The sequence below is a fragment of the Carettochelys insculpta genome, chromosome 19 (assembly GCF_033958435.1).
Source record: "Carettochelys insculpta isolate YL-2023 chromosome 19, ASM3395843v1, whole genome shotgun sequence".
In the NCBI taxonomy this organism is placed as follows: domain Eukaryota; kingdom Metazoa; phylum Chordata; order Testudines; family Carettochelyidae; genus Carettochelys; species Carettochelys insculpta.
In genome coordinates, this window is record NC_134155.1 from 1,788,762 (window position 1) to 1,811,314 (window position 22,553).

At 43.6% G+C, this 22,553-nt stretch overlaps 2 protein-coding genes across 9 annotated transcripts in view; one reads left to right on the top strand and one right to left on the bottom strand.

Moving 5' to 3' along the window:
* The window catches only part of LOC142023278 (bleomycin hydrolase-like), a 42,448-nt gene that overhangs the window by 2,007 nt on the left and 17,888 nt on the right, over nucleotides 1–22,553 (top strand). For 4 of the 7 annotated variants that reach the window (XM_075014060.1, XM_075014061.1, XM_075014066.1 and 1 more), the window contains exons 3-10: nucleotides 1,013–1,122; nucleotides 1,821–1,962; nucleotides 6,024–6,112; nucleotides 7,903–7,995; nucleotides 12,328–12,483; nucleotides 13,958–14,116; nucleotides 14,218–14,285; nucleotides 14,849–14,966. In XM_075014060.1, the coding sequence (XP_074870161.1) occupies nucleotides 1,013–1,122; nucleotides 1,821–1,962; nucleotides 6,024–6,112; nucleotides 7,903–7,995; nucleotides 12,328–12,483; nucleotides 13,958–14,116; nucleotides 14,218–14,285; nucleotides 14,849–14,966 (935 nt within the window). Of the gene's footprint in view, nucleotides 1–1,012; nucleotides 1,123–1,820; nucleotides 1,963–6,023; nucleotides 6,113–7,902; nucleotides 7,996–12,327; nucleotides 12,484–13,957; nucleotides 14,117–14,217; nucleotides 14,286–14,848; nucleotides 14,967–16,594; nucleotides 16,642–22,553 lie in introns of all 7 variants that reach the window. The other 3 variants (XM_075014064.1, XM_075014065.1, XM_075014063.1) reach the window with 2 other exon arrangements.
* NSRP1 (nuclear speckle splicing regulatory protein 1) overlaps nucleotides 6,188–22,553 on the bottom strand; it is a 146,607-nt gene continuing 130,241 nt past the window's right edge. The window contains exons 7-8 of one of the 2 annotated variants that reach the window (XR_012648194.1): nucleotides 7,187–7,408; nucleotides 6,188–6,302 (exon numbers count right to left, since the gene is read on the bottom strand). Coding sequence is in view for 1 of the 2 variants with exons in the window: in XM_075014059.1 (XP_074870160.1) it covers nucleotides 7,282–7,408 (127 nt within the window). In the remaining variant the exon portion in view is untranslated. Of the gene's footprint in view, nucleotides 6,303–7,001; nucleotides 7,409–22,553 lie in introns of those variants that run through there. The other variant, XM_075014059.1, reaches the window with a different exon arrangement.

The window sequence follows — 22,553 nt, forward strand, 5'->3', positions numbered from 1 at the left end:
TGGCAGAGAGGAGCACCTGACCACTCTCACAGCTTCCCTTTGCTTCCCCAGCAGAATTCATGTTAATGTAGAACATAAATCTGCAGAGTTTTCACCCTTACCCTTAGTTCTTGGGAATATCAGCTCTGTGATGGTGCTGAAACAGTCCTTTTCAGCTTTGCTTTTAATAATCCTTAGCTAGCACTTTTCGTCTTTCAAGCACCTTAATATCCTTTCAACAGTCTGTTAGCAGATATATATGGTATCTTTCGTAGTTAGGGAAACAGATAGAGACATCAAGTCACTGTCACAGGTCAAGGCACCTGCACCTGTGCTCCTCTTTCTTGGTCCAGTGCTGGCATCCACCCTAGGCTGCTGGCTCCTTAGCCACCATCTCTCTTGGGCAGAGAGCATCAGCCTTCAACAAGGGCTCTGGTAGGGGTCAGCCCTTCAAATCCCACCATCTGGATTTGTTGTGGTTACAAGTTCAAAATAGCTTTCACTCAGCACTATCGTCCCTGTGAATAGCTCAGCCTTTCCTTTAGACAGCTTGGGCCTTTGATCTTCTGATTCTGAGAAAAGGTAATTGGCACACAGCGGTTCTCTCTCAGGGTGCAACTTCAAGAGGTTAATGTTGTTGCACAACTGGAAGTGGAAATTTGCATTCGTCTCCTTCAGGAGATTTCCCAGGCCATGCACTCAATACTGATCGTCCAAAAGTCCATTCTTGTCTGCCCTATTGTTCAGTACAGCCCTTCGCTTCTCCAGGCTCATGATGATGCATAAATCATTCATTTGATATAAAGGACACTAAAGATACTTAAACTCAATGAGGATTTGGTTGATCAGGTGAGGGTCACTGGCACAGCCGGGGTAGAAGTCCTTGATCATGGTGTGTGAATTTTGGGGGTTTATTCAGTACTGTAAAAGAGTGAGACCAAACAGCTCCATACAAATCTTGTGTATAAATACAGCCTGTGCAAATCTGCATAGAGCTGGTCAGGGTAACTCTTGTTCCTTTACTGCCTTTCAGGGAGATGTTGGATCTTCTCATGTCTGAATGTGATGCGTTTGCCTGTCATGAAGAAGTTTAACATTGAAGAGTTTGAGTTCAGCCAAGCACATCTCTTCTTCTGGGATAAGGTAGGGCAGTGCTGGCCATGGACTCTTCTTAAGGGGAGTTCTGTCCACGCAACCAGCACTGGCCATCTGCTTTGCCTCTACACGGGAGGTCAGGCTTTTCTAAGCTGCCCTGGAGAGACTGAAAACAATATTTGGAAGTCCTTCACAAATACAGTTTTTAGATAAGGGGGGAACCAGTGTTTCTGGACTGAGAGGAGAACGTCAGGGTTTTTAAAAGAAATAATTTGTTCGGAAGTGTGACTTCCACAAGATGTTTGTTTTCTCAAGGATCCTTGCAGGAGGGTAGATAGGAGCAACTTTGCTGTTTTCCACTAAAGCTGTCTCAGTCTCAGGCCCTGACAAACTGCTAAAAGCCAACTGCCTTGTTCATTTTCAACAATGGGTGCTTAAGAGCAGCTAGTACTAGTAACTGAGAAATGATTCATGTCCCATTTTCTTTTTCCTGAATACTAACTCACTTTCACCCTTATCCGTCCACACAAACTAGGTTTACAAGCGAGACTAGGTACTAGAAATGTGCCTACATAATTATATCTAGAGTAGTAGAGAAGGTAAGAACACATAATGAAAGGGGACAGCATAGGTTTGTTTGTTTGTTTGTTTTCAGTGAGCTTTGCAAAGATGCACATACATACAGGAATGGAATAACATATGCTTTGTTCCAAGCAAAGATTGTTGCCCTATCTGTCCTCTTCCAGGTTGAACGCTGCTACTATTTTTTAAATGCCTTTGTGGAAACAGCTCAGAACAACGAGCCTATAGAAGACAGGTTGGTGCAGGTCCTGCTTTCCAATCCCACCAATGATGGAGGACAGTGGGACATGCTGGTGAATATTGTTGGTAAGAGAACCAGTGGCAGAAAGGGCTTCCTGAAACTGTACTCTTGGCTGAAAGATCTGGAATGACATAACTAATGTTTACAGCTGGATCCAGGCCTGCCGATCGGAGGAAGAAAAGGGGGGCAGTTGCTGGGGGGCCCAGCATTTCAAAGAGGCCTGGAGCGCCAGCTGCCAAAGTAGCAGTGGGGGCAACTGGACTTTGGGCCCCTTTGAAACGTCGCAATGGGAGCACTGTATCATCACTCTATGCATGGCTCTGAGAGAGCGTGGAGGGGCCTGGGGGTAGGACTGACTGCCCTGAGCCTCGCCCACTTCCCCCTTGGCTCTGCACCTTCTGGGGCAGGGAGCCACCCACCTTGCCCCTGGCTCATGGTGGCTGTCAGCCTTGCTGACTGATTCCTACAGACATCAGAGATGGTACAGTATTGTGCACTGTATGAAAACTTGAATGAATAGTATTAATAGTTCCATTAATCGCTGCAATCCAGTGATAGTAAAGGACAAATAATCCATTTGAAATAGTAACAGAATTCCCACACCAGTCATTTGCTGTACACCTGGTGCGATTCATAACACACTAGTGGTTCTCTTGCTTGATTGACTAGAACAACTTGCATAAAGGCTGCCGATGCTACAGCAATTGAGGTGAAAGGTGCTAATCAGCTGTAACAAATAAGGCCTCAAATGGAAAGATGAATAGACCTTTGCAGTGTCACACTGGTTTCTCCACACTGCAGCCTTTCTCCCTCCTTTCAAAACCTAGCTGGAAATGCTTTTCCCAACCTCTAGAAGGAAGCAGTTCATATCATTTTCAGAGAAGGTGCATCTTGGCATTCTCACTGAGTTTGTGCTATTTCTGTATTCCTCCCTCTCCACAAAGACTCAAGTTTGTTTTTAATGATGAAGACTTTGTGTAACACAGCAATCTAACTTGAAAAATTGCCAGGTCAACTAAGGCAAAACCAAAGGAAAGCATATTAAGGGCAACTTAATCTTGGATTCAAGACAGGGTTCTTAATGCTCCAGGCATATTATTTGTTCAGTTTATGTCCCCTTAAAACTACTGCAACAAACCACAAATGTCATATACTACTTGAGTGTTGGGCTATCCTCTGCCATTAACTCCCTTCTTACAGCTTTGACTAGCTAAATCAAAGTGGAGTCCAACTGAACTAGCATTAACTTTCTTTAGCAGGTAAACACTGGCTGGAGAGACTAAAGGTGGGACCAAATTTCTGCACTTAGTTATTCATTAATCGAGTAGTTTAATTTGTAAGGCACAGAGCTTACCCAGAAACTTATTATAGCCGTCCTGTGGGCATTGTGCCAGTACTTAGTCATAGACGGCTTGAGCTCTTGTGTATGTGTGTTAAACAAAATGCATGTTGGTGTTTGTATCATCACTGTCTTCCATCTGAAACAAACTTCTGCTTCGCTGTGCCAGCAGGGTGTCTCCCTCAACGAGATACCTGGTGAACAGACTCTGTAAACTGCCCTTGCATCACAATTGCTAGGAAACCACATAAGTCTGGCAATGAGTGTTAACCCCATGGAGTGCCTCTCCTATCTCCCTATGAAATAGCAGGTGTGCCACATGCCCTGAAGGTTTAAGGGGCTGGGGGGTGGCTGTTATGCCCAAAGGAAGAAGCGAGTTCTGAAATGAAGTGGGCTGGTGGGTCAGGTACAGAATGCCAGGCCAGCAACCCTGCTGTTTCATAACACATTTACTCAAAATTTGCTGGTAAATTTCTAACACTTACCCCCTCTGAGCAGCCCCTGCACTCTGGGCTCTCTTCTTACAGCAGGCCTAGACTAGTGAAAAAAGTCAACCTAAGATACGCAACTCCAGCTACAAGAATAGCTAGGTGGAGTTGATGTGCCTTAGGTTGACTTTCGCTGCCCCTCTCCACACACCGCAGGCGGTTGATGCAAAATATTCTCCTATCAACGTCCATTACACTTTGCACCTACGAGGAGTACCGGGATTGATGGGGATACCCTGAATGTTTGATTTAGTGGGTCCCTGCTAGCTGTACTAACTCGAGCCCCAGAAGATCAACCTCCAGAGCCTCACTCTTCCTGTAAGTCTAGACGTGCCCTTTTTGTACACGGCCTGTGGTAGGACCAGGCTATATGGGGCACTCAGACACGTGTGAAATTGGACAGTCTCCTGATTATGAAGTAACAGAGAGGAAGCCGTGCTAGTCTATACACTATCAAAACAAAAAGCAGTCAAGTAGCACTTTAAAGACTAGCAAAATAGTTTATTGGGTGAGCTTTCGTGGGAGAGCCCCACTTCTTCAGACGAAGCTGGATGACTCCCTTATGCTTCAGTGAGTGGGCCTACTCCACACAGACTGGAGTTGCCTTCACTTATACCTGTGTGTAATGTTTTTGGTGCACAAGGTGAAAGAAAGCATGTTGGCTGTCAGAGCGCAGGGTGTCTATAGGGCTAGCAGGGAAACGGTTCTTGCAAGCTGGAATATGGATGAGACAAAACAAATATGGAACTCCTCTGGGCCAGCTTTACAAGGCTGCTGCTCAGCGTAGGGCTGCTCTCCACAGGGAATATTAACCAGGATATAACTGGAGTCAGAGGTTGAACCGTTGCTTGACCTCATACCAACTGCACCAGTACTATAAGCTTGTCTGGTAATGAATGGTTGAAATCAACATAAACTGCACAAAAATACTGTTTTCTGCAGTGCTGTGACTGTCTTTACTTGTTTTTTCTTGCCTTGTCTTGCAAAGACTTGCTGCAGAAAGGAGACTGTTTCTTAGTCTGTAAACTGTGTGTTCAGGGATGATGTGCCTTTATTCATCTAATGCCTAGGTGCACTATTGCAATGTAAATATTAATCTGACTGTTACAACTCTGTATTTGCAAATGCAAAGCTACATCTCAGAGCTTTGAGGATAAGGCACCTTTTCTGTTACCATGGAGAGAGGAAGGTTAGGAAGTTGGTCCCCTCATCTTATAAGACAAAATACTTGGAGTAGCACATAGGAGTTTGACACGTTTTTGGGAAACTGGTTTGGTAGCTTCTAATGAGAGTCAAATTCCTGGTGAAAGAGCATCTGAAGTAGTGATAATTAGCTGAGGAGCAATAGGTTTACAAATGGCAGGTTGTTGTCTCTGCTCCCTTAGGGACTCTATCTTAGTGGGGAACCTGGTTGAATATACACTTTGCAAACAGAGTAGAAGACCCCGACACAAACACAACTTTTGGTTTGTTCTGACTCTTGATGAAGAAACCTCTGTCACAAGCGATCTGCATAAAAGCCAGGGGAGTGAAGGCTTCATTTGGGTCAGGGGTCTGCACCATGTGGCTCCAGAGCCCCATGTGGCTCTTTTAGGACTTCTTTGTGGGTGTTGACACTATAATTCCAAAGTGTTTTTTAAAAAAAAAAAAAGCCATCCTAATTATTTTCTATAAACAGTGAATGCTCTGCAGTAAACACGTATCCCATTAAAAATCATAGCGTGTGCGCTGTTCTTAAAATGGGAGTGTTACAAAAAGTATGGTTTGACGTTATTCATTAAGGGCCGTCTCATATTCACATGCATTGCGGCTCTTGAATTATTGGGGTTTTTTTTTTGTTTTTTTGGTTTTTTTTACTGAATTAAAAATAAAAAGGCTGCTCTTGCTGTATTGGTTGTCAACCCCTGATCTGGGTTGAACAGATTTAAGCGCTGGCTATAGAGAGAGACAACAGCATCAGTCAGAGAGACAGGGTGGGTGAGGGAATATCTTTTGTTGGACTTGCTTCAGATGGGGAGACATATAGAACTCTCCTTTGTGGCTGGGAAAAGTATGCTGAGTTGCACAGCTCAGTGCAAGGTGGAACATTGGTTTGGCTGTGAGCCTGGGACTCTTTCCTAGACCAAAACAAGAGCTCTGTGTGGCTTGGAAATTTCTCTCTCACCAGCTGATTCTGGTGCAATAAGATATTACTTCACCTACCTTGTCCTGCTAATATCCTGGGACTGACACAGCTCCAGTTACACTGCCCACAAGATTAACAATTAACAGAAAACAGTTGTCAATTTTTTTCTTCTAGAAAAACATGGAGTTATCCCCAAGAAAAATTTCCCTGAATCTCACTCTGCAGAGGCCTCCGGAAAGATGAATGAGATTCTGAATCACAAGGTAAAGGGTCTGAAATTGTGCTAAAATTCAGTGGTTAGAGAAATGTGACGAAACCATAAGCCCCAGAGGTTTCTGGCCAGCTTGCTTTTCTTTATTGATTAGAATATTAAGAGCCAGTCTGGGCACTCCCTTGTTTCCATATGTTGTTGTATTTGTAAGGATTGAAAGGTGAAGGGATGGTCCTAAAAGGCTGAGAAAGGAAAAGGAAGTAGGTGCATGAATAGCTGCTGCTTACAGGGGTTGATGTTCTTGCTTTCAGACAGTAGCTTGAAAATGGCCTCTGCAGCAGTTTTTACAATGGTCTTTATAGCTGTAATTCTCAAAGGCAAAATTCTACCTATGTGGCTGGCAAAAGATCTTTCTGCAAACCTCATGCAGCCACAGAGAGCTCATTTTCTCCTTGCCCTCCACCACGATGCCAAGGCTCTGAAGCTGCCGATTGTCAATGGTGGTGGTTCAGATATTCACATACAGATTTTAAAACTACAGAACTAAGAAAGGAACCAAAAGCAGTTTGCAGTAGAAAAGGATGCAAGCCATACTGAAGTGATGTGACAAATTTATAAGCAGGTGTAGGCACCCAGAGAAGGACCTGAATTCGTGGTGGCAAAAAATGAAATGGCAGCCAAAGCTTTCCACTGCAAGCTTTGCTTGGCAATTTGTCTCCATGATCAAGGGACAACCCTCCCCAGAAATCTGTACTGCGAGTAGGTAAACACATGTGTGGGCTGAAATGGATCAGAAGTTAAGTGGCAAGGCCATCCTTGGGCAAATGCGGAATACTAGGGCACTGCTAAATTTGGGCCACTACCACCCTCCAAATTAAGTAGTGCTCTGTGCTGCATCTGGCTAGTGCCCACTTAAGCACCCCCAACTCCAAGCCACCACTCTGCCTCCCAGCTCCAGTGGCTGAATTGCACAGCCCCCCACACTCTGCTCTGACCACCCCCCGGTCCTGGTGGCCCCTGGCTCCTTGCTCCACCTATTGGTGCAATCTCACCCTCCTGGCCCACATCTCTAGGGGGCCCCACCCCTTCCCATTCTGCCTGTTTCTACACAGCACTCCTTCCATACCTGCCCTGCTGAGTTGCCTCCTGCTTCCTGCGGGGGGATGGGGATGCAGATACTCCAGCTGTGTAGGGCACCCAAATTCATAAGGGTGGCCCTGTTCAGTGGTGGTGTTCAGGGGCTGCCACGTTCCAGTCTTCAGCTTGAATTCTGGTACTCCAACTAGACTGAAAGGGAATCCCATTCAGTGCTGCTGGGTCTCTGGTGACTCCGCTGCCGTTCTTCCCGCTGCAAGAAGACGTTACAGCACATTCATTAGTTAGGAGATAATAGTTGTCCGCAGAGTTACAAAGTATGCAACTGACAGTGTGAGGGTTTAGCTTGTTCCCTGCAAATTTCAGAAATGGAGATGCAAGGTGTGGCATCACCGTGTCACATCACACTGAGCTGTGAGGAGAATGTAGTTCTAGGAAATGCCTGCAGTAGTAAGCTCCAGAGTGGTGAGTGGAGAAGACAGTTCATTTTTATTATTTTTCAGTAGGTTTTGGTGATTCTTTAAAAGTTTGAAAAGGGATGGTTTTAGAGTGTTGTAAAATGTAATATAAAGAACCACCTTTTAATAGCAGAATGAATAGTGTTTTTTTTTCTGTAAACAATCCATTTGTGTTGGGTGCCTGATGGAGATCCATAAAGCAAGTCTTGACTTCCTAACATGTACAAGCTTTGCAAATTGATATGTTTTATGCTCCTATTATAGTGATAAAATGGCTCTCTTTAAACAGATGAGGGAGTACTGTTTGCGACTCAGAAACATGGTAGCAAGTGGGTCAACTAAGGAAGAACTTGATTCTGCAAAGGACGCTATGATAGAGGAGGTAAAATTTATAATCTGATCTTCCCATAGAAGAAGGGAACCACTACAGGTGGCACAAGAACAAGAGTAAGCCAGAATAACCATCTGTAATATGCAATACCAACCCCTGCTATGGTACAGAAACCTCAGTGACCCTCAAGGGTCAGGTACTGTTGAAAGCATTACTAAACTGATGGTTTTAGCCATGTTTTTCTATGTACATTGTTCTTTGTTTTTGGGGTACCGTTGCATATAAACACTAGGGCACATTGTGGAGCAAGGACCCTATACACCAGCTGAGGATTTGCCCCTCAAGGGTGTGATGGAGTGGGAGGAGTGCATGTGTGAGACATAGCCTGGATGTGTGTGAGACAAGCAGAGTAGCTCCCAGTGGCTAAGGATGACCCTGGGGCTATAACCTGGGCTGGCAGGTAACACCTCTGCCCTGAACAAAGAGGAGGGAGGAGCCAAGCTGGGTTTAAATCAGAGGGGCCAGTTAGAAGCTGGAGGGAAGAGGGAGCTGGAAGGCAGCTAGCCAGGTGAAGAGGAAGCTACACCCCAGAGGGGCACCCTTCGGGCTCCTCTCCCCAGGACAAGTTAAAATGACTGTCTGACTGCTGCACTGACTCTTCTGTAAGAAACTGGGCCTCTGTCGCCTAATAAACTTCCTATTCTACCTGCTGAGTAAAAGTCACTCCTGCCTGCGGACGGGGTGCAGTGCATGGGGACCCCTGAACCCCTTCTCACAGGGATAGTTCAGAGACTATAAATCCCAGACTTTCATTCTTAATGGAGACCAAAAGAGGTACAGCCTGGCTTCAGTAACAGGGCCAGAGGAAATGGAAATTACATTCTGAATACCCATGTTAAACTTAGTGTTTTTGCTGAAATTCCCCACAAGAGAGCAGAAGAGCATTGGGAAAGGAAGTTCAGTTTCTCATACCATAACACATGGAAAAACCCTTTATGTTAAATAGGCAACATTGAACTCTCTTTGCCACGTAGAAAAAGAACTCATTTTCTTTTCCTAAGCGAAGCTATCCGAGTACCTCTCTGCATTAATTTATTATAAACCTAATATGCAAGCATGTAACGCTATAATGTGTGTTGTCTGGCGCTCGCTTCTTATGGCTTGAAGGTTAATACTTTGCCTTGCTGTATGCTTGGCTTAAGTGCAAAAGATACAATAGTCTATATTCATCATCTTCTGTTCTCCAGTAGTTTGATGTTCAAACAGTTATGCATTAGAAGCAGCAAACTTACTGCCCGAGGTATGTTAAGATTGGGGTATATGGCCATGTGTATGTTTGTCTAAAACCAGAGGCACTCATGGAGAAGTTTATAGGTGGAACAGACACACTGGGTCATCTTGTACTGGCTCTGTTAGCGGAATCTCCTTTTCGTTCCCCACTACTCAGCAAACGTCTCAAAAGCTCCCTATGAAATTACGGTTTTCTATACTTTGTATAACTGAGCCGTGTGTTCTTCTCTCTGGTACTATTACTGTAATTCATGCACAGATCCACATTTCACTATCCCCAGTTCTGAGGCTGAACATAGAGACGTAGCAAAACTGGCATGACACTGTATTCTTTACATTTTGTATGTTAAAACAAACCCCTTTATGTTCCATGAAATGTGCCACAGCAGGGGAAAATGACATCTTACCTTATTGATTCTACTTTTCCTTACATTGCAAATGACTTTTTGTAGTTTAATATTCATCATCATGATTTCTGTCTTTAGGCTTTGCATGCACAAATATATTTGAGGATTTAATTGCAGAGTTAACATGGAAGGCCGTGGTTAATTCAGATAAGGCAGAGACATAAGAGTTACATTTTGCATTTGCTTTGTTTAGAAACTCCATGTTTTTAGCACTGGAAACTGGAAGCTAGACTCATTCATAGCTCAATAATTGGTCTGAATCTGGAGACTGTTTGCAGGTTTTCTTAATCTGTTTCTTCCTCTGAGTTCACCCCTGTTCTTATTGAAAGATTTGACTGGCTAACTGCCACTTACAGTGTATATTCTTTTAGTAAATGTTGGAATTAGCATTGCTGGCTGCCCCATCATACTGTAAACCTGCAAAAGCAATTCAGTTTCACAGGTGAACTGGTATTGTCTTGCTTCACTTGTTCATATGCTTTTATCCGTATGTTAGCATTCAAGTTTTGTTTGAGACAAACCAGATTTATTCACCATTTGTCTTCACTGAGTTAAAATGCAAATTTCGGACTTAATTTATTTATTGTGGACACCAAACCTTTGTTTGCAGCTGAGCAGTTAGTGAATATTGAATCTCTTGCACTCCAGTAGAAATGAATCCCTTAAAAACAGCATGTAGTAGGTCATTGGATTTCATTTGAATTTTTCTGGCTTCAGGGCTTTCTTTTTGTAGGTTCTGCCTTACCAGGATCAGCCCTTTTCTTCCTTGCCTATTTTTGTTTTAAATAAAAAGCCTCTATACCGTTACGTAGCCTGGTAGTTGTCACTGGAGTGATGTAAAGCTCTGTTTAGTCGAATGAGCTTCCCCTGGGTGTTGGAAGAGGAAGCTGTAGAGATGAGAGGTGGTCTGTGGTGGGTGTGGTGACAAACAAGCCCGGAAGACTAGTTCAGGCAACTTTGCTCTTGCTAATAGGAGACTTTTGTCTCCATCACTTTTCCTTCCTTCTGTTGAAACCGTTTTGCCTGTTGGTCTCCTTTTGGCACTTTCCATTGACCTGTTTTATTTCTGTAGTTTGGTGCGATAAGAAATGGTGCCATCTGAGGTAATGGGGGATGTGCACCGACAAATGTTAGCTTTGTGAAAACACAGCCTTTGTGAGAAACAGCCATGTGCAGGAGGCCAGGGATTTAAATGTTCTCTCAAACCTTTCTTGGAAACATGGTATCTGAAATCTGAGCAAGGGAGAATTTCTTCAATTCAAAACTTGAGTCCAAGCCCTTATTTGCACTTAAGAAATTATTTCTTCTGTTATCCTTGTTAGATTATGTGTTTCTCATGTTGGGGCATTTTTATTTCTATCTTGTATGTAGCCAAAAGCACTGGTGTGCCTGCCACTAGGGCATTCTGTATTTGAGCTCAAAGGTGCCTTTAAAACACTTGCCAGAATGAAGACTTTTAGAAAAAAGTACCTTGCATGACAAGCAAAATTAGGACAAAACAGAACCCTTCTAACCAGTCCCTAGTGTGGTCTTTTCTGTTCCTATGCAGCTTTAAAAGAGGGAATGGGACAAAAAACCCAGAAAGCCCATTAGAAGTGGGGTGCTGCTGCTTGCACTGTCTAACCATTGAATGCAGCCCGAAGCAGCTAGCCATACAAGAGGGAAATGTGATGCTCCCAGAAAGCTGCCTAAAAACAGATATGTCCTGTGTCAAGTGGAGCACTTGTACAGTGGGATAATAGAGAGGAGAACCCCTTGCCTGGCCTCCTTAAAGAGAAGTAGACTTAAACGGACACAGTCCAGCTGAAATCCAGCCAAAGAGCCTTAACTTAATATAAATGAATAGGTGCATGTCAGTTATCCAGCACTAAGTATTTCAAACAGGGATGTCACAAGGTCAACAGGCAGAGCCCGCCATCTGAAGTATACTTAACCATAAATCTCAGCAGTGTTAAATATATTAAAATAGACAAGACGATTATTCTGGGATTTCCAAGGAAAGCAGAAATCCAGGTAATCTCACAGGAGGAAAAGTGGTTAATAGAGGTGTATCATCAGAATAAAAATGTTTCTGTGCATGAATGGCAAGAGAGAGGATTATGGCATCCATAAGACAAGACATGCATTATCAGAGCCCTTTCCCAAACAACATGTGTACGTGCTGGGGATATGGGAGGGTCTTCTGGAAGCTGGCAGCTGGATTGGCTACTTCTGTCAGAAAAGCTAGTGTCCTTATTTTGGTCTTGGACTGTACCTGCTTTTAGGTTCCGTTGCATAGTGTGCATATAGCTTGGCACAGGTTTCACTGCTGTTCTGTGGAGTTCCTAAAGTTACGGATTGGGTAGTGTTTCAGCTAAGCCATTTAGCTCTTTATTGTATCTCATTACCACACCCCTCCAGCTTGGAACTGAATGTATTTGTGCCTGACCTTGAGTTCCTTAGCAAAACCACAGAAAGCTTGAGCCGGGCACTGGTGTTTCAACGGTGGAACTGACCTTCACAGGATCGTTCACATGGTTTAAAGATAAACATTAAGAGCCTGATTCTGCAGGTGGCCCCATCTGAAGATATCTGCTGACTAATGGCATTTCTGTAGCAGGCCTAGTACAGAATTTTGGTGCTTAATCAACAGCCCAAGATAGGGGACTTGGGTGAATTCTGATGCCCATATTGGCTTTTGGTGCAGGTATTCAGAATAGTGAGTGCCTGTCTGGGGAGCCCTCCTGAGACCTTCTCCTGGGAGTTCCGAGATAAGGAGAAGAACTACCACAAGATTGGCCCTGTGACCCCACTGCAATTCTACCAGGAACACATCAAACCACTCTACAACATGGAAGACAAGGTTGGGAGTACAAGAAGTATCTGCTCTTTCTGGAGCCCTTTCTCCTGTTAACGTGCAGCACTGCATGCTGTTGCTGAAGTGGGATGGTTTTGCTCAGACCACTTCCTCTGGGGGATGTGTGAAGCTATAGCTCTCAGTGGAGTCACAGCTGGCCTTGAATTGAGTCCCCTTTCTCTTCTTGCATCCACATCCCTTTTTCTGTTTGTGCTGAACTCCTCACTTGGTTGCATGTGAATTGCTGCTTTCTGTGAGATTAATTATGCTTTAATCATGTTTTTATGCGGCTATAAGATCTCCTGAGTGTCTTAGCCACAGGGGCCCTTGATAATAAAATGTTAATAAAGTTCCCATGCAGAACTTAGGGATATGTGGACCAGCATATGTTGTCTCCTATTGCATTCAATAAACAGCTGAAGTTCCAATGGAAGCAGTCGTCTGCTGCCTGGGATGGTCCACTAGCTGGAGCAGAATTAAAAATAGTTCTAGATGGATAGCAACATTAGCTTGTTTCAGCAAAAACAAGGAGTCCTTTGGCACCTTAAAGACTAACAGTTTTATTTGGGTGTAAACTTTCATGGGCTGCAGCCCACTTCGTCAGATGCATAAAGTAGAAACAACAAGCAGTCCTGTGGTACCTTAGAGACCAGCAAATTTATTAGGTCATGAGCTTTCATGGGTAAAACCACCTGTTCTGAAGAAATAGGTTTTACCCACGAAAGCTCGTGACCTAATAAATTTGTTAGTCTCTAAGGTGCCAGATGTCTGCATGTTTTTTGAAGTTACACACACGGCTACCCCTCTGAGACTTTTTACCACGAAGTGGAAACTTCAGTTTGGCAGAGAGAGATGCATGGAGATGGGAGTGTTAAATTACTATGAGGACTGGTGTTAACTAGGCCAGTTCAGTCAGGCTGAATGGGGCCCACTCTCAAAAGTTAATAAAAATATGGGACTACCAAGAGAGGGAGAATTACGCTTTGTAGTAAGCAAGCTGGTCCCATTCTCGATTTAGACTCAGTCTGATTGTGTCAACTTCGCACATGAATTCTAGCTCTCTAGTCTGGTTTTGGAGTAGTTTTTGCTCAAATAGGGCAACTTTCAGGTCTGTTACTGGGTGTCCAGGGAAGTTGATGTGCTCTTCTGCTGCTTTGTGAATATTACCTTTCTTGATGTCTGATTTGTGCCCATTCATTCTTTTGCATAGAGACAGTCTGATTTGACCAGTTAGATGGCAGAGGGACATTTCTTGCACCCATCACATTAGAAGATGTGCCTGTGAATGATCCCCTATGGTATGGCTGATGTGGTTAGGCCCAATCATGATGTCATTAGGGTAGCTCTGTCAACAGAGTTGGCAGTGGGGTTTGTTGCAGGGAGTAGGTGGACGTGAATATTTGTTCCAGGTTGGGGGTTACTGATTTCTTTAGTCTTCCCTTGATTTGTAATTTAAGTAGTGGTGTCTTATTGCTGGCAGATTTGTCTCGTGAATGATCCTCGACCCCAGAATGAGTACAACCACTTGTACACTGTAGCATATCTTGGCAACATGGTGGGAGGGAGAAAAACACTCTACAACAACCAGCCTGTTGACCTGCTGAAGAGGATGGCTGCAGCTTCCATTAAAGATGGCGAGGTTTGTGTTTTCTGTTTCGCAGTGGCCCAGTATTTGTCTTTTGTAGCACAAAAGGCTATTTTGGGACAGGGCACAGGAATAACCACTCTCTTCTATTTTAGGCTGTGTGGTTTGGCTGCGATGTAGGAAAACACTTCCATAGCAAGCTGGGCATCCTGGACTTGCAGGTGTAAGTGTGGAAAATTAAAACACAATTGTTCTCTGGGGCTCTCTGTCCATCACAATTGGACTGTAAATTGAAAATGCCAAGGTGATAAATATTGTCCAAAACCTGATTCTTTCAATTTTGTTTGTACCCAAAATAAGTAAGATGCATGTGCATTTGGACCTCTACTTCCATTGTTAAATCCCCTCCTTTTCTGGCTGTTAACTGAAATGCTGATACTCTGAAAACATACTCAGTTGCTGATTCACTGATGTGAAATTTTGATGTAAAATATTCTTAGCTGAAGAGAGTAGTATGTCCCTGCTGTGCCTTTTGCTAGGCAAACAGGAAGAAGATGTAGCATTTCTCTGAAAGCGGTTAAGCCACTGTCCATTCCTGGTGGTTTTGCAGTTCTTTGAATTCCTTAGTTCATGGTGAATGGCATTCCAGAAAGGGTCTGTTTTGCATTTATTCTAACTCAAGATTTGAAAAGGAGCTAGGGGTCTGTCAGAATAATACAAAATTGGACATTTTAGTCCTCTGATCCCTTCTTCTGTGTTCCCCTCCTTTGTATGCTTTACTTGTAGGTTTGATCACGAGCTGGTATTTGGCGTCTCCATCAAGAACATGAACAAAGCAGAACGATTAATCTTTGGAGAATCATTGATGACCCATGCCATGGTCCTCACTGCCTTCACAGAGAAGGTAAGACGTCCTCAGCAGTCCCTCACAATGGACATGTTCTGCTAAAGGGCAGCATATTTGCAGGCATAATGTCATATTTGCATATATCACTTGTTTGGAGAAGCTACAAATATCTAACAAGTGTCAAATCCTAGACAATATAGCAGTTGGTGGGGAGTGTTTGAGTTCGGCATTGTGGTGTTCAGGAGGGTAGGAGGGGTTGTCCACAGAAATTCTCTGTGAAGGGCAAAGAAACTTGGCTTGCGTTTTCTGGGAACTTAAAATACACCTTGGAGGGGTTAAATGGTATGGGAATTCCGATTTATCCCACTGAGCAGGGAATCCAAGGTGATAGGATACTCCTTAGTCTAGTCTAGGCCTAGTGTCCCTTGCCCCTGTTTGTCAGAGGCTGGAAATGGACGACAGGAGAGGGATCACGCTATGGTTACCTGTTCTGCTCACTCCCTCTGGGGCTTTTGACATTGGCTGCTGTCCGAAGACAGGATACTGGGCTAGATGGACCTTATGTCTGACCCAGTGTGGCCGTTCTTATATTCTTAAACCTCCTCAAAATTAGTAGCACATGGCTTATAGAGCTATAGAACTGGAAGGAACCTCAAGAGGTCATCAAGCTGGGGACTGACTGGCTAAGCAGCAGTACAGTGAGAAGGTACCTAGGGTTATGGAGAATGAAAGGCTGGATATGAGTTAACAGGCTAACGGCATATTAGGGTGCATTAGGAGGAGCATTTCAAGCAGATCTAGAGAAGTGTTTGTTCTCCTCTATTCAGCACTGGTGAGGCCATATCTGGAATATTATGTCCAGTTTTGGGCCCCGCAGTATAAAAAGGATGTGGATGTGCTGGAGCAGGTTCATTGGAGGGCAACAAAATGATTGAGGGGCTGGAGCAGAAAACCTATGAGGAGAGGCAGAGGGATTTGGGCTTGTTTAGTTTTCAGAAGAGAAGACTGAGGGATGATTTTCAGAGCAGCTTTCAACTTCCTGAAGGGGAGCTCTAAAGAGGATGGTGAGAAACTGTTCTCAGTGATGTCAGATAGCAGAACAAGGAGCAATGGTTTGAAGTTACAGACGGAGAGGAGTAGGTTGGATATTATGAAAAACTGCTTCACCAGGAGGGTAGTGAAGCACTGGAATGTGTTGCCTAGAGATGTGGTGGATTCTCCATCCCTCGAGGTTTTTAAGTCTTGGCTTGAGAAGGTCTTGGCTGGGATGATTTACTTGGGGTTGATCCTGCCTGTAGCAGGGGGCTGGACTAGATGACCTCCTAAGGTCCCTTCCAGCCCTAGGATTCTATGTTTAAGTCCACTCATGGCAGGACCATCTAGACCATCTCTGGCAGATGTTTGTCTAAGCTGCTCTTAAAAATCTCAAATAATGGAGATACCACAACCTCCCCAGGCAATTTATTCCCGTGCTTAACCTCCCTGACAACTAGGACTGTAAACAATTGATAATTACTCTCTGAGAACAGTTATTCAGCCAGTTATGCACCCACCTTTTCGTAGCTCCCGCTAGGTTGCATTTCCTAGTTACTTAAGATGAGCATGCAAAACAGTATCAAATGCCTGACTAAAGTCTAGATATACCATACTTACCACAACTCTCTCTCCCTTCCCTCCTCGACAAGGTTACATCCACTAAGGATAGAGCAGAATTTAAACCTCAAAACAGCAGGTACAGCTCCTAGCATGCAGTACAGCTTTTGGGAATGCTTCTGACAAAGTGGATCTTTGCCCACGAAAGCTTACGCTCCAAAAATCTGTTAGTCTATAAGGTGCCAGAGGACTTCTCGTGGTTTCTGTTGGGAATGTAAGAGACCAGAGAAATCTCAGCTGAGAGAACCACGTGAAAGCTAGTATCTTTGGATACCTCGAAGTTGTCATAATTTTCACGTTTTCTGGAAAAATCCAGGAGATTGTCCTCTACCTCAGAAAACAGTTGGATTCCTTTGAAGAAGTAATCTAATTGACAGAGAGATAGCCGCGTGAGTCTGTATTCTATCAAAACAAAAAAGCAGTCAAGTAGCACTTTAAAGACTAACAGAATAATTTATTAGGTGATGAGCTTTCATGGGACAGACCCACTTCTTCGCATCTGAAGTGGGTCTGTCCCACGAAAGCTCATCACCTAATAAATTATTCTGTTAGTCTTTAAAGTGTTACTTGACTGCTTTTTTGTTTTGTTTCAAACTAAGCATACTTGATCTAGGAAGTGAATGTTTACATATGACTGAAAACTTTGCCAAAAAGTCAGTACCTATTGAATCTCTCTTTAATCCGGCACTCTCAGGACCTGACTGGTGCCAGACAAGAGAATTTGCTGGACTGTAAGAGGTGAATATTGTCTAACAGTATTACCAACACTTCCGCTGCTTACTGGGCTCTTAGAAGATATTTGGGGTAAATTACAGCTAAATAACACAGAACACTGAGAGCCAGCACTGGTGGCTGCAAACACACTTTATGGCTGTGGCCACACTTGGCCAAAACTTCGAAATGGCCATGCAAATGGCCATTTTGAAGATTACTAATGAGGTGCTGAATTGAATATTCAGCACCTCATTAGCATTAGGACGCTTGTGGCTTGCCGCTGCTACACGTGGGTCCTTTTCAAAAGGACCCTGCATTTTTTGAATCCCCTTATTCCCCTCCGCTGAGAGGAATAAGGGGATTTCGAAAGGTGCAGGGTCCTTTCGAAAAGGACTCCCATGTAGCCGCACCAAGCCACAAGGGTTCAAAAGCAGCACTTTCAAAGCACTGCGGCCGGAAGCGTCCTAATGCTAATGAGGCGCTGAATATTCAATTCAGCACCTCATTAGTAATCTTCAAAATGTCCAAGTGTGTCCACAACCTATGGGATCATGGGAAACTTGGCCATATCCATGATAAGCGATCGTCCAGCTAACTAAAATCATGCCGGATTCGAGGCTGCCAGACGAGCGAGTTCCAGATTAGAGAGGTTCAACCTATCCTTTGTGCAAGTGCATGAAATAAGATGTTGAGTAATCAGTTTGCTTGTTTTTCCTCCTCGGCACCATTTTTCAACATTCAGTAGTATTCTGCATACTGGTCTTCTACAATTCATAAGTGTGCACACACTTCTCAGGTGTTAAAGCTAATTTTTGTGAGGATTAGGATTAAAGGGTAGTCTGATCAGTGTGAAGTTTGTGTACAGCAATCTTATTACTAACTGCATTTCATTGGAGGACATGGTCCCTAATATATATTAATATTTAGTCTCCTGTGTGCACAGAAGTCTGTATATAACCCCATAAGGAAACAAAGTGACTCATGCTGTAATCTGGTATCTTTTTCACACTGAATGTTTTTTTGGAATGGCAACAGCTATAGAAGTACAAATGCCTTCCTGGCTTTCTGCTTTCTAGACTTGCTGCTCATATTTTTGACCTTCTTACAATTTTGATATGCAAAATTAATCTCTGCTACACAGTCTGGCTATGGGAATGAATGAATGAATGGGCTCTTTTATACTGCCACCCACACCTAGAATGTTGACACACGTAAGGGAAGATCTGCTAAGCTGAAAACACATTCCCATACATACGTTACATATATTTGTCTCTTGAAAAATAATGAGAGGAGATGGATGTCCCTGGAACCAAGAGGTCCCTTGAGGGAAGTGATGCTTCTTTAGCACCAGAGGATGTCCAGAAGTATAGAATTTTTCTTACTAAATTAATAGGTAGGTTGTATTTATTTTTGAACATGTTGCCTTATGTAAACCTTCACTGTAATCTAAAGGAGCTTTTAAAGGTAGTTGTAAATCCATCAGAGCTTTATTTTTTTAACCTGGTTTTGATTGGAGTAGTATTTTCTTCAATGTTACAATGTAATTTATTTCCAAAATCAGCACACTTAATCCATGCCAGCATTTCTGAGCCATGCTATAAACTTGTGTTCAATTTACACGTTAGAAAGCGCTTGTGTGTGTATTCAATTTAGTGCTTTTGGGACATCTCAAAGTGTCTTTTCCCAACCCCATACCAAAACTATGCAACCACAGCCTAGCAAGTCCAGTAACATAGATGTGGGCACTAAAAAGAGGTAAGGGACAGGTCTCCCAAAGCCCAGAATTAACCCTGCGTTAACATGAACATCATAGAAAAGGGCAGAATAGCTGAAGAAATGGAACAAAATGTATTCATAGCTCTTCATGGGAGCTACCATTGGGAAGCCTGTAGATTAAAGATTTTCTTATTTAGTGAACAGATGTGGGGGTTGTCTTCTCAGTGCTTCTGTGTGCTTAATAACAATGTGAAAACAGACCAGATTTTTTCAGAATGTGGAATATATGATAAGGTACTAATGAAAATTTTAGGCTGAAATGGAATACAGTTTTGTCTATGCTAGAGAACTGCTCTTTGTCATTGAACCAGTTTAAGCACAAACAGTCCAGGGTGTCCACACTTGCCTTGATGAATATTTCATGTTTGTCCTTTGTTCTCTCAAGCAATGTCCTAAACTGTTTCATTTGCAAGGATTCCTAGTAACCTATCACTGAGTTCCAGAATAGTAACAAAGAGGAAGCCATGCTAGTCTATACACTATCAAAACAAAAAGCAGTCAAGTAGCACTTTAAAGACCAGCAAAATGGTTTATTAGGTGAGGTTTCAGAATGTATTGCTTCTGTGGTGAACCAGGAAGATACCATGAGGCCATCAGTGCACTGGGGACTCTAGGGGGTGTAGCAGAACTGTTTCAGCTAGTCCAAGTCCACACTAGCACCAGCTGGTTCAACTGAATTGATTAAGCTTTCACTGATCACCAAACTTGATGAAATCCAGTATGGACTCAGACTATCTGTAACTGTTCAGCTTGACCTCCTAGTGACTCATATAGGGGTGTTTCTGTGTGGTGGTGATCTACAACCTTTTTGGCGGCCTTGATTCATTTCAATTTTTTTAAGACCTGGCAATGTTGCCCCATGAAGGCTGGCAAAGTCTAGAGTGGGGAGGCTAAGAAAAGCAGGATGAAAGCTAGTAGGCACACATCGGGAAGAAAACTTCTCCAGGGAGACCAAAGCTGAATGATGTGATATGTGAGGAGGAAGCCTCCACTGAGAGGATGAAAGTCAAAAGTGGGGTTGTTGGGATAAAAAAAGCCCAGTGAGCAGCCTGCTAGTATCTAGATGGGTTATGGCAGCGCTGGCTGGATTCTGCAGTTATCAAGAAAAGTGTATGGAACCAGACCTTCTAGGCTGTGAATGCAAACAGGAAAAGTATTTCACCCAAATAACTTCCTCTCCTCTTGACAGGCAATTCCTGTTGTGGGAAGAGGAAGTGTCATGGGGCTCAGGGGAGGGCACATGTGTTAAGGTCACACGAATTGGACATCTTGTGTCTGTCTTAAGGTATTTAAAATGGCTTCAGCTCATTCACTGAAAGAGCAAATTTTTGTCTTGAGTCAGCTTTTGGGCTGCGGTTTTCATTTAAAATACAGCAAAACAGCTTTGTATTATTCTGCCTTGATTGGAGTAAACTAAATTTGTTTATTACTAATTTTTGAAAAGACTCTTCAGGTGCTTGCATTGTTTCTCTTTAGCTATTGCCTCTGGGAGCTTGAGTAACTTCCATGTGACATCTAATTTATTAGGTGATGAGCTTCTTTGAAGAAGTGGGTCTGTCCCATGAAAGCTCATCACCAAATACATTTTTTTGTTAGTGTTTAAAGTGCTACTTCACTGCTTTTTAGTTTTGTTAGAATACAGACTAACATGGCTATCTCTCTGTCGCCTTTAGTGTGACGTGTCTGTTGTGGACTTGTGGGCACAGGTCCCACTGGAAAAAGACTTGAATAGACTCACTATTCTGTAGGCACAGGTTCTCCAAGAAACTGTAAGCGCTTTTCAAATCAGCTTAGCAAGGATGATTACCAGGAAGGGAGAAACAGCTCTCTGTAGTCTTACTAGAGTTTCTAGAAATATACTGATCTGTTAGAACTTTGGACTGCTTAATTACTGTGTCCAACTCAGGGTGGCTGTGAGGACCTCAGACATTGTTGCTACGTGCATGGCTGTCACAACAGTAACAAAAGCTTTTGTGGGCAAAGACCCGCTTTATCAGATGCAGGAGTGGGGGAGAGGGGGTTCAGAGGAGTATTTAAAGAGTGGGGTCCCAGTAAAAGGGAGGGCCAGAGCTGACAAGGTCCATTCAGTCAGGATGGAAATGGCCCATTATCAGTAGTATAGATCGAGAGGAATAAAAATGAGTCAGATCAGTCGGGGGGGATGAGGCCCATTGTCAGATTCTAATGTGGAGGTGTGAACTTCCAGCACAGAGAAACTGTTTTTGTAAGGGGCCCACCACTCCCAGTTTCTGTTCAATCCCTGGTGGATGGAGTCAAATTTGCAAATAAATTGCAGCTCAGAAATTTCTCTTTCCATTTTATTTTTGAAATATTTTTTTTGTTGTAGGACTGCTACTTCTAAATCTGTTACTGAGTGTCCAGAGAGATGGAAGTGTTCTACAGGTTTGTGTATGTTACCGTTCCTGATGTCTGATTTATGTCCAGTTATTCTTTTATGTAGAGATTGTCCAGTTTGGCCAATGTAAATTGCAGTGGGACATTGCTGGCCCAGGATGGCATATATTATATTAGTAGATGTGCAGGTAAAGCAGCCCCTGATGGTATGGTTGATGTTAGGTTCTGTGATGATATCGCTGGTGTAGATATGTGAGCAGAGGTGGCAGTGAGGTTTGATGCAGGGAGATTGGTTCCAGGTTTAGAGTTACTGTGTTGTGCTTTATAGTTGCTGCTGAGGATTTGTTGAAGGTTGGCAGGCTGTCTGTAGGCGAGGACAGTCCTGCCTCCCAAGGTCTGTGAGAGTGAAGGATCATTGTCCATGATGGGTTGCAGATCCCTAATGATGGGTTGGAGAGGCCTTAGGTGGGGGATGTATGTGATGGCCAGTTGTGTTCTCTTGTTTTCCTTGCGAGGCCAGTCTTGTAGCGGGTGGCTTCTGGGTACCCATCTGGCTCTGTCAACCTGCTTCTTCACTTCCTTCAGTGGGTATTGTAGTTTGAGGAAAGCTTGGTAAAGGTCTTGTAGGTGTTTGTCTCTGTCTGACGGATCAGAGCAAATATGGCTGTACCTCAGGCCTGGCTGTATACAATGGGTTGTGTACTATGCCCTGGATGGAAGCTGGAGGCGTGTAGATAAGCGTAGTGGTCTGTGGGTTTTCAGTATAGGGTGGTATTTATGTGACCATCACTTATCTGCACAGTAGTGTCCAGGAAGTGGATCTCTTGTGTGGACTGGTCAAGGCTAAGATTGATGGTCGGGTGGAAACTGTTGAAATCACGGTGGAACTCTTCAAGGCTAACCTAGTGAGGAGGGCTTTACACTAGGTTCGACGGGGGCAGGGGAGCCAAGCCCACAGGTAAGTGGAGAACATGGAAACCTGGGTGATGGGTCAGAAATGGAAAGCAGCATGGGCAACATCAGAGTAAAAAGAGGGTCAGGGCAAAACAGGGAGGCAAGATCAAATCAATATCTTAGATGCCTGTATACAAATGCAAGAAGTATGGGTAATAAGCAGGAAGAACTGGAAGTGCTAGTAAATAAATT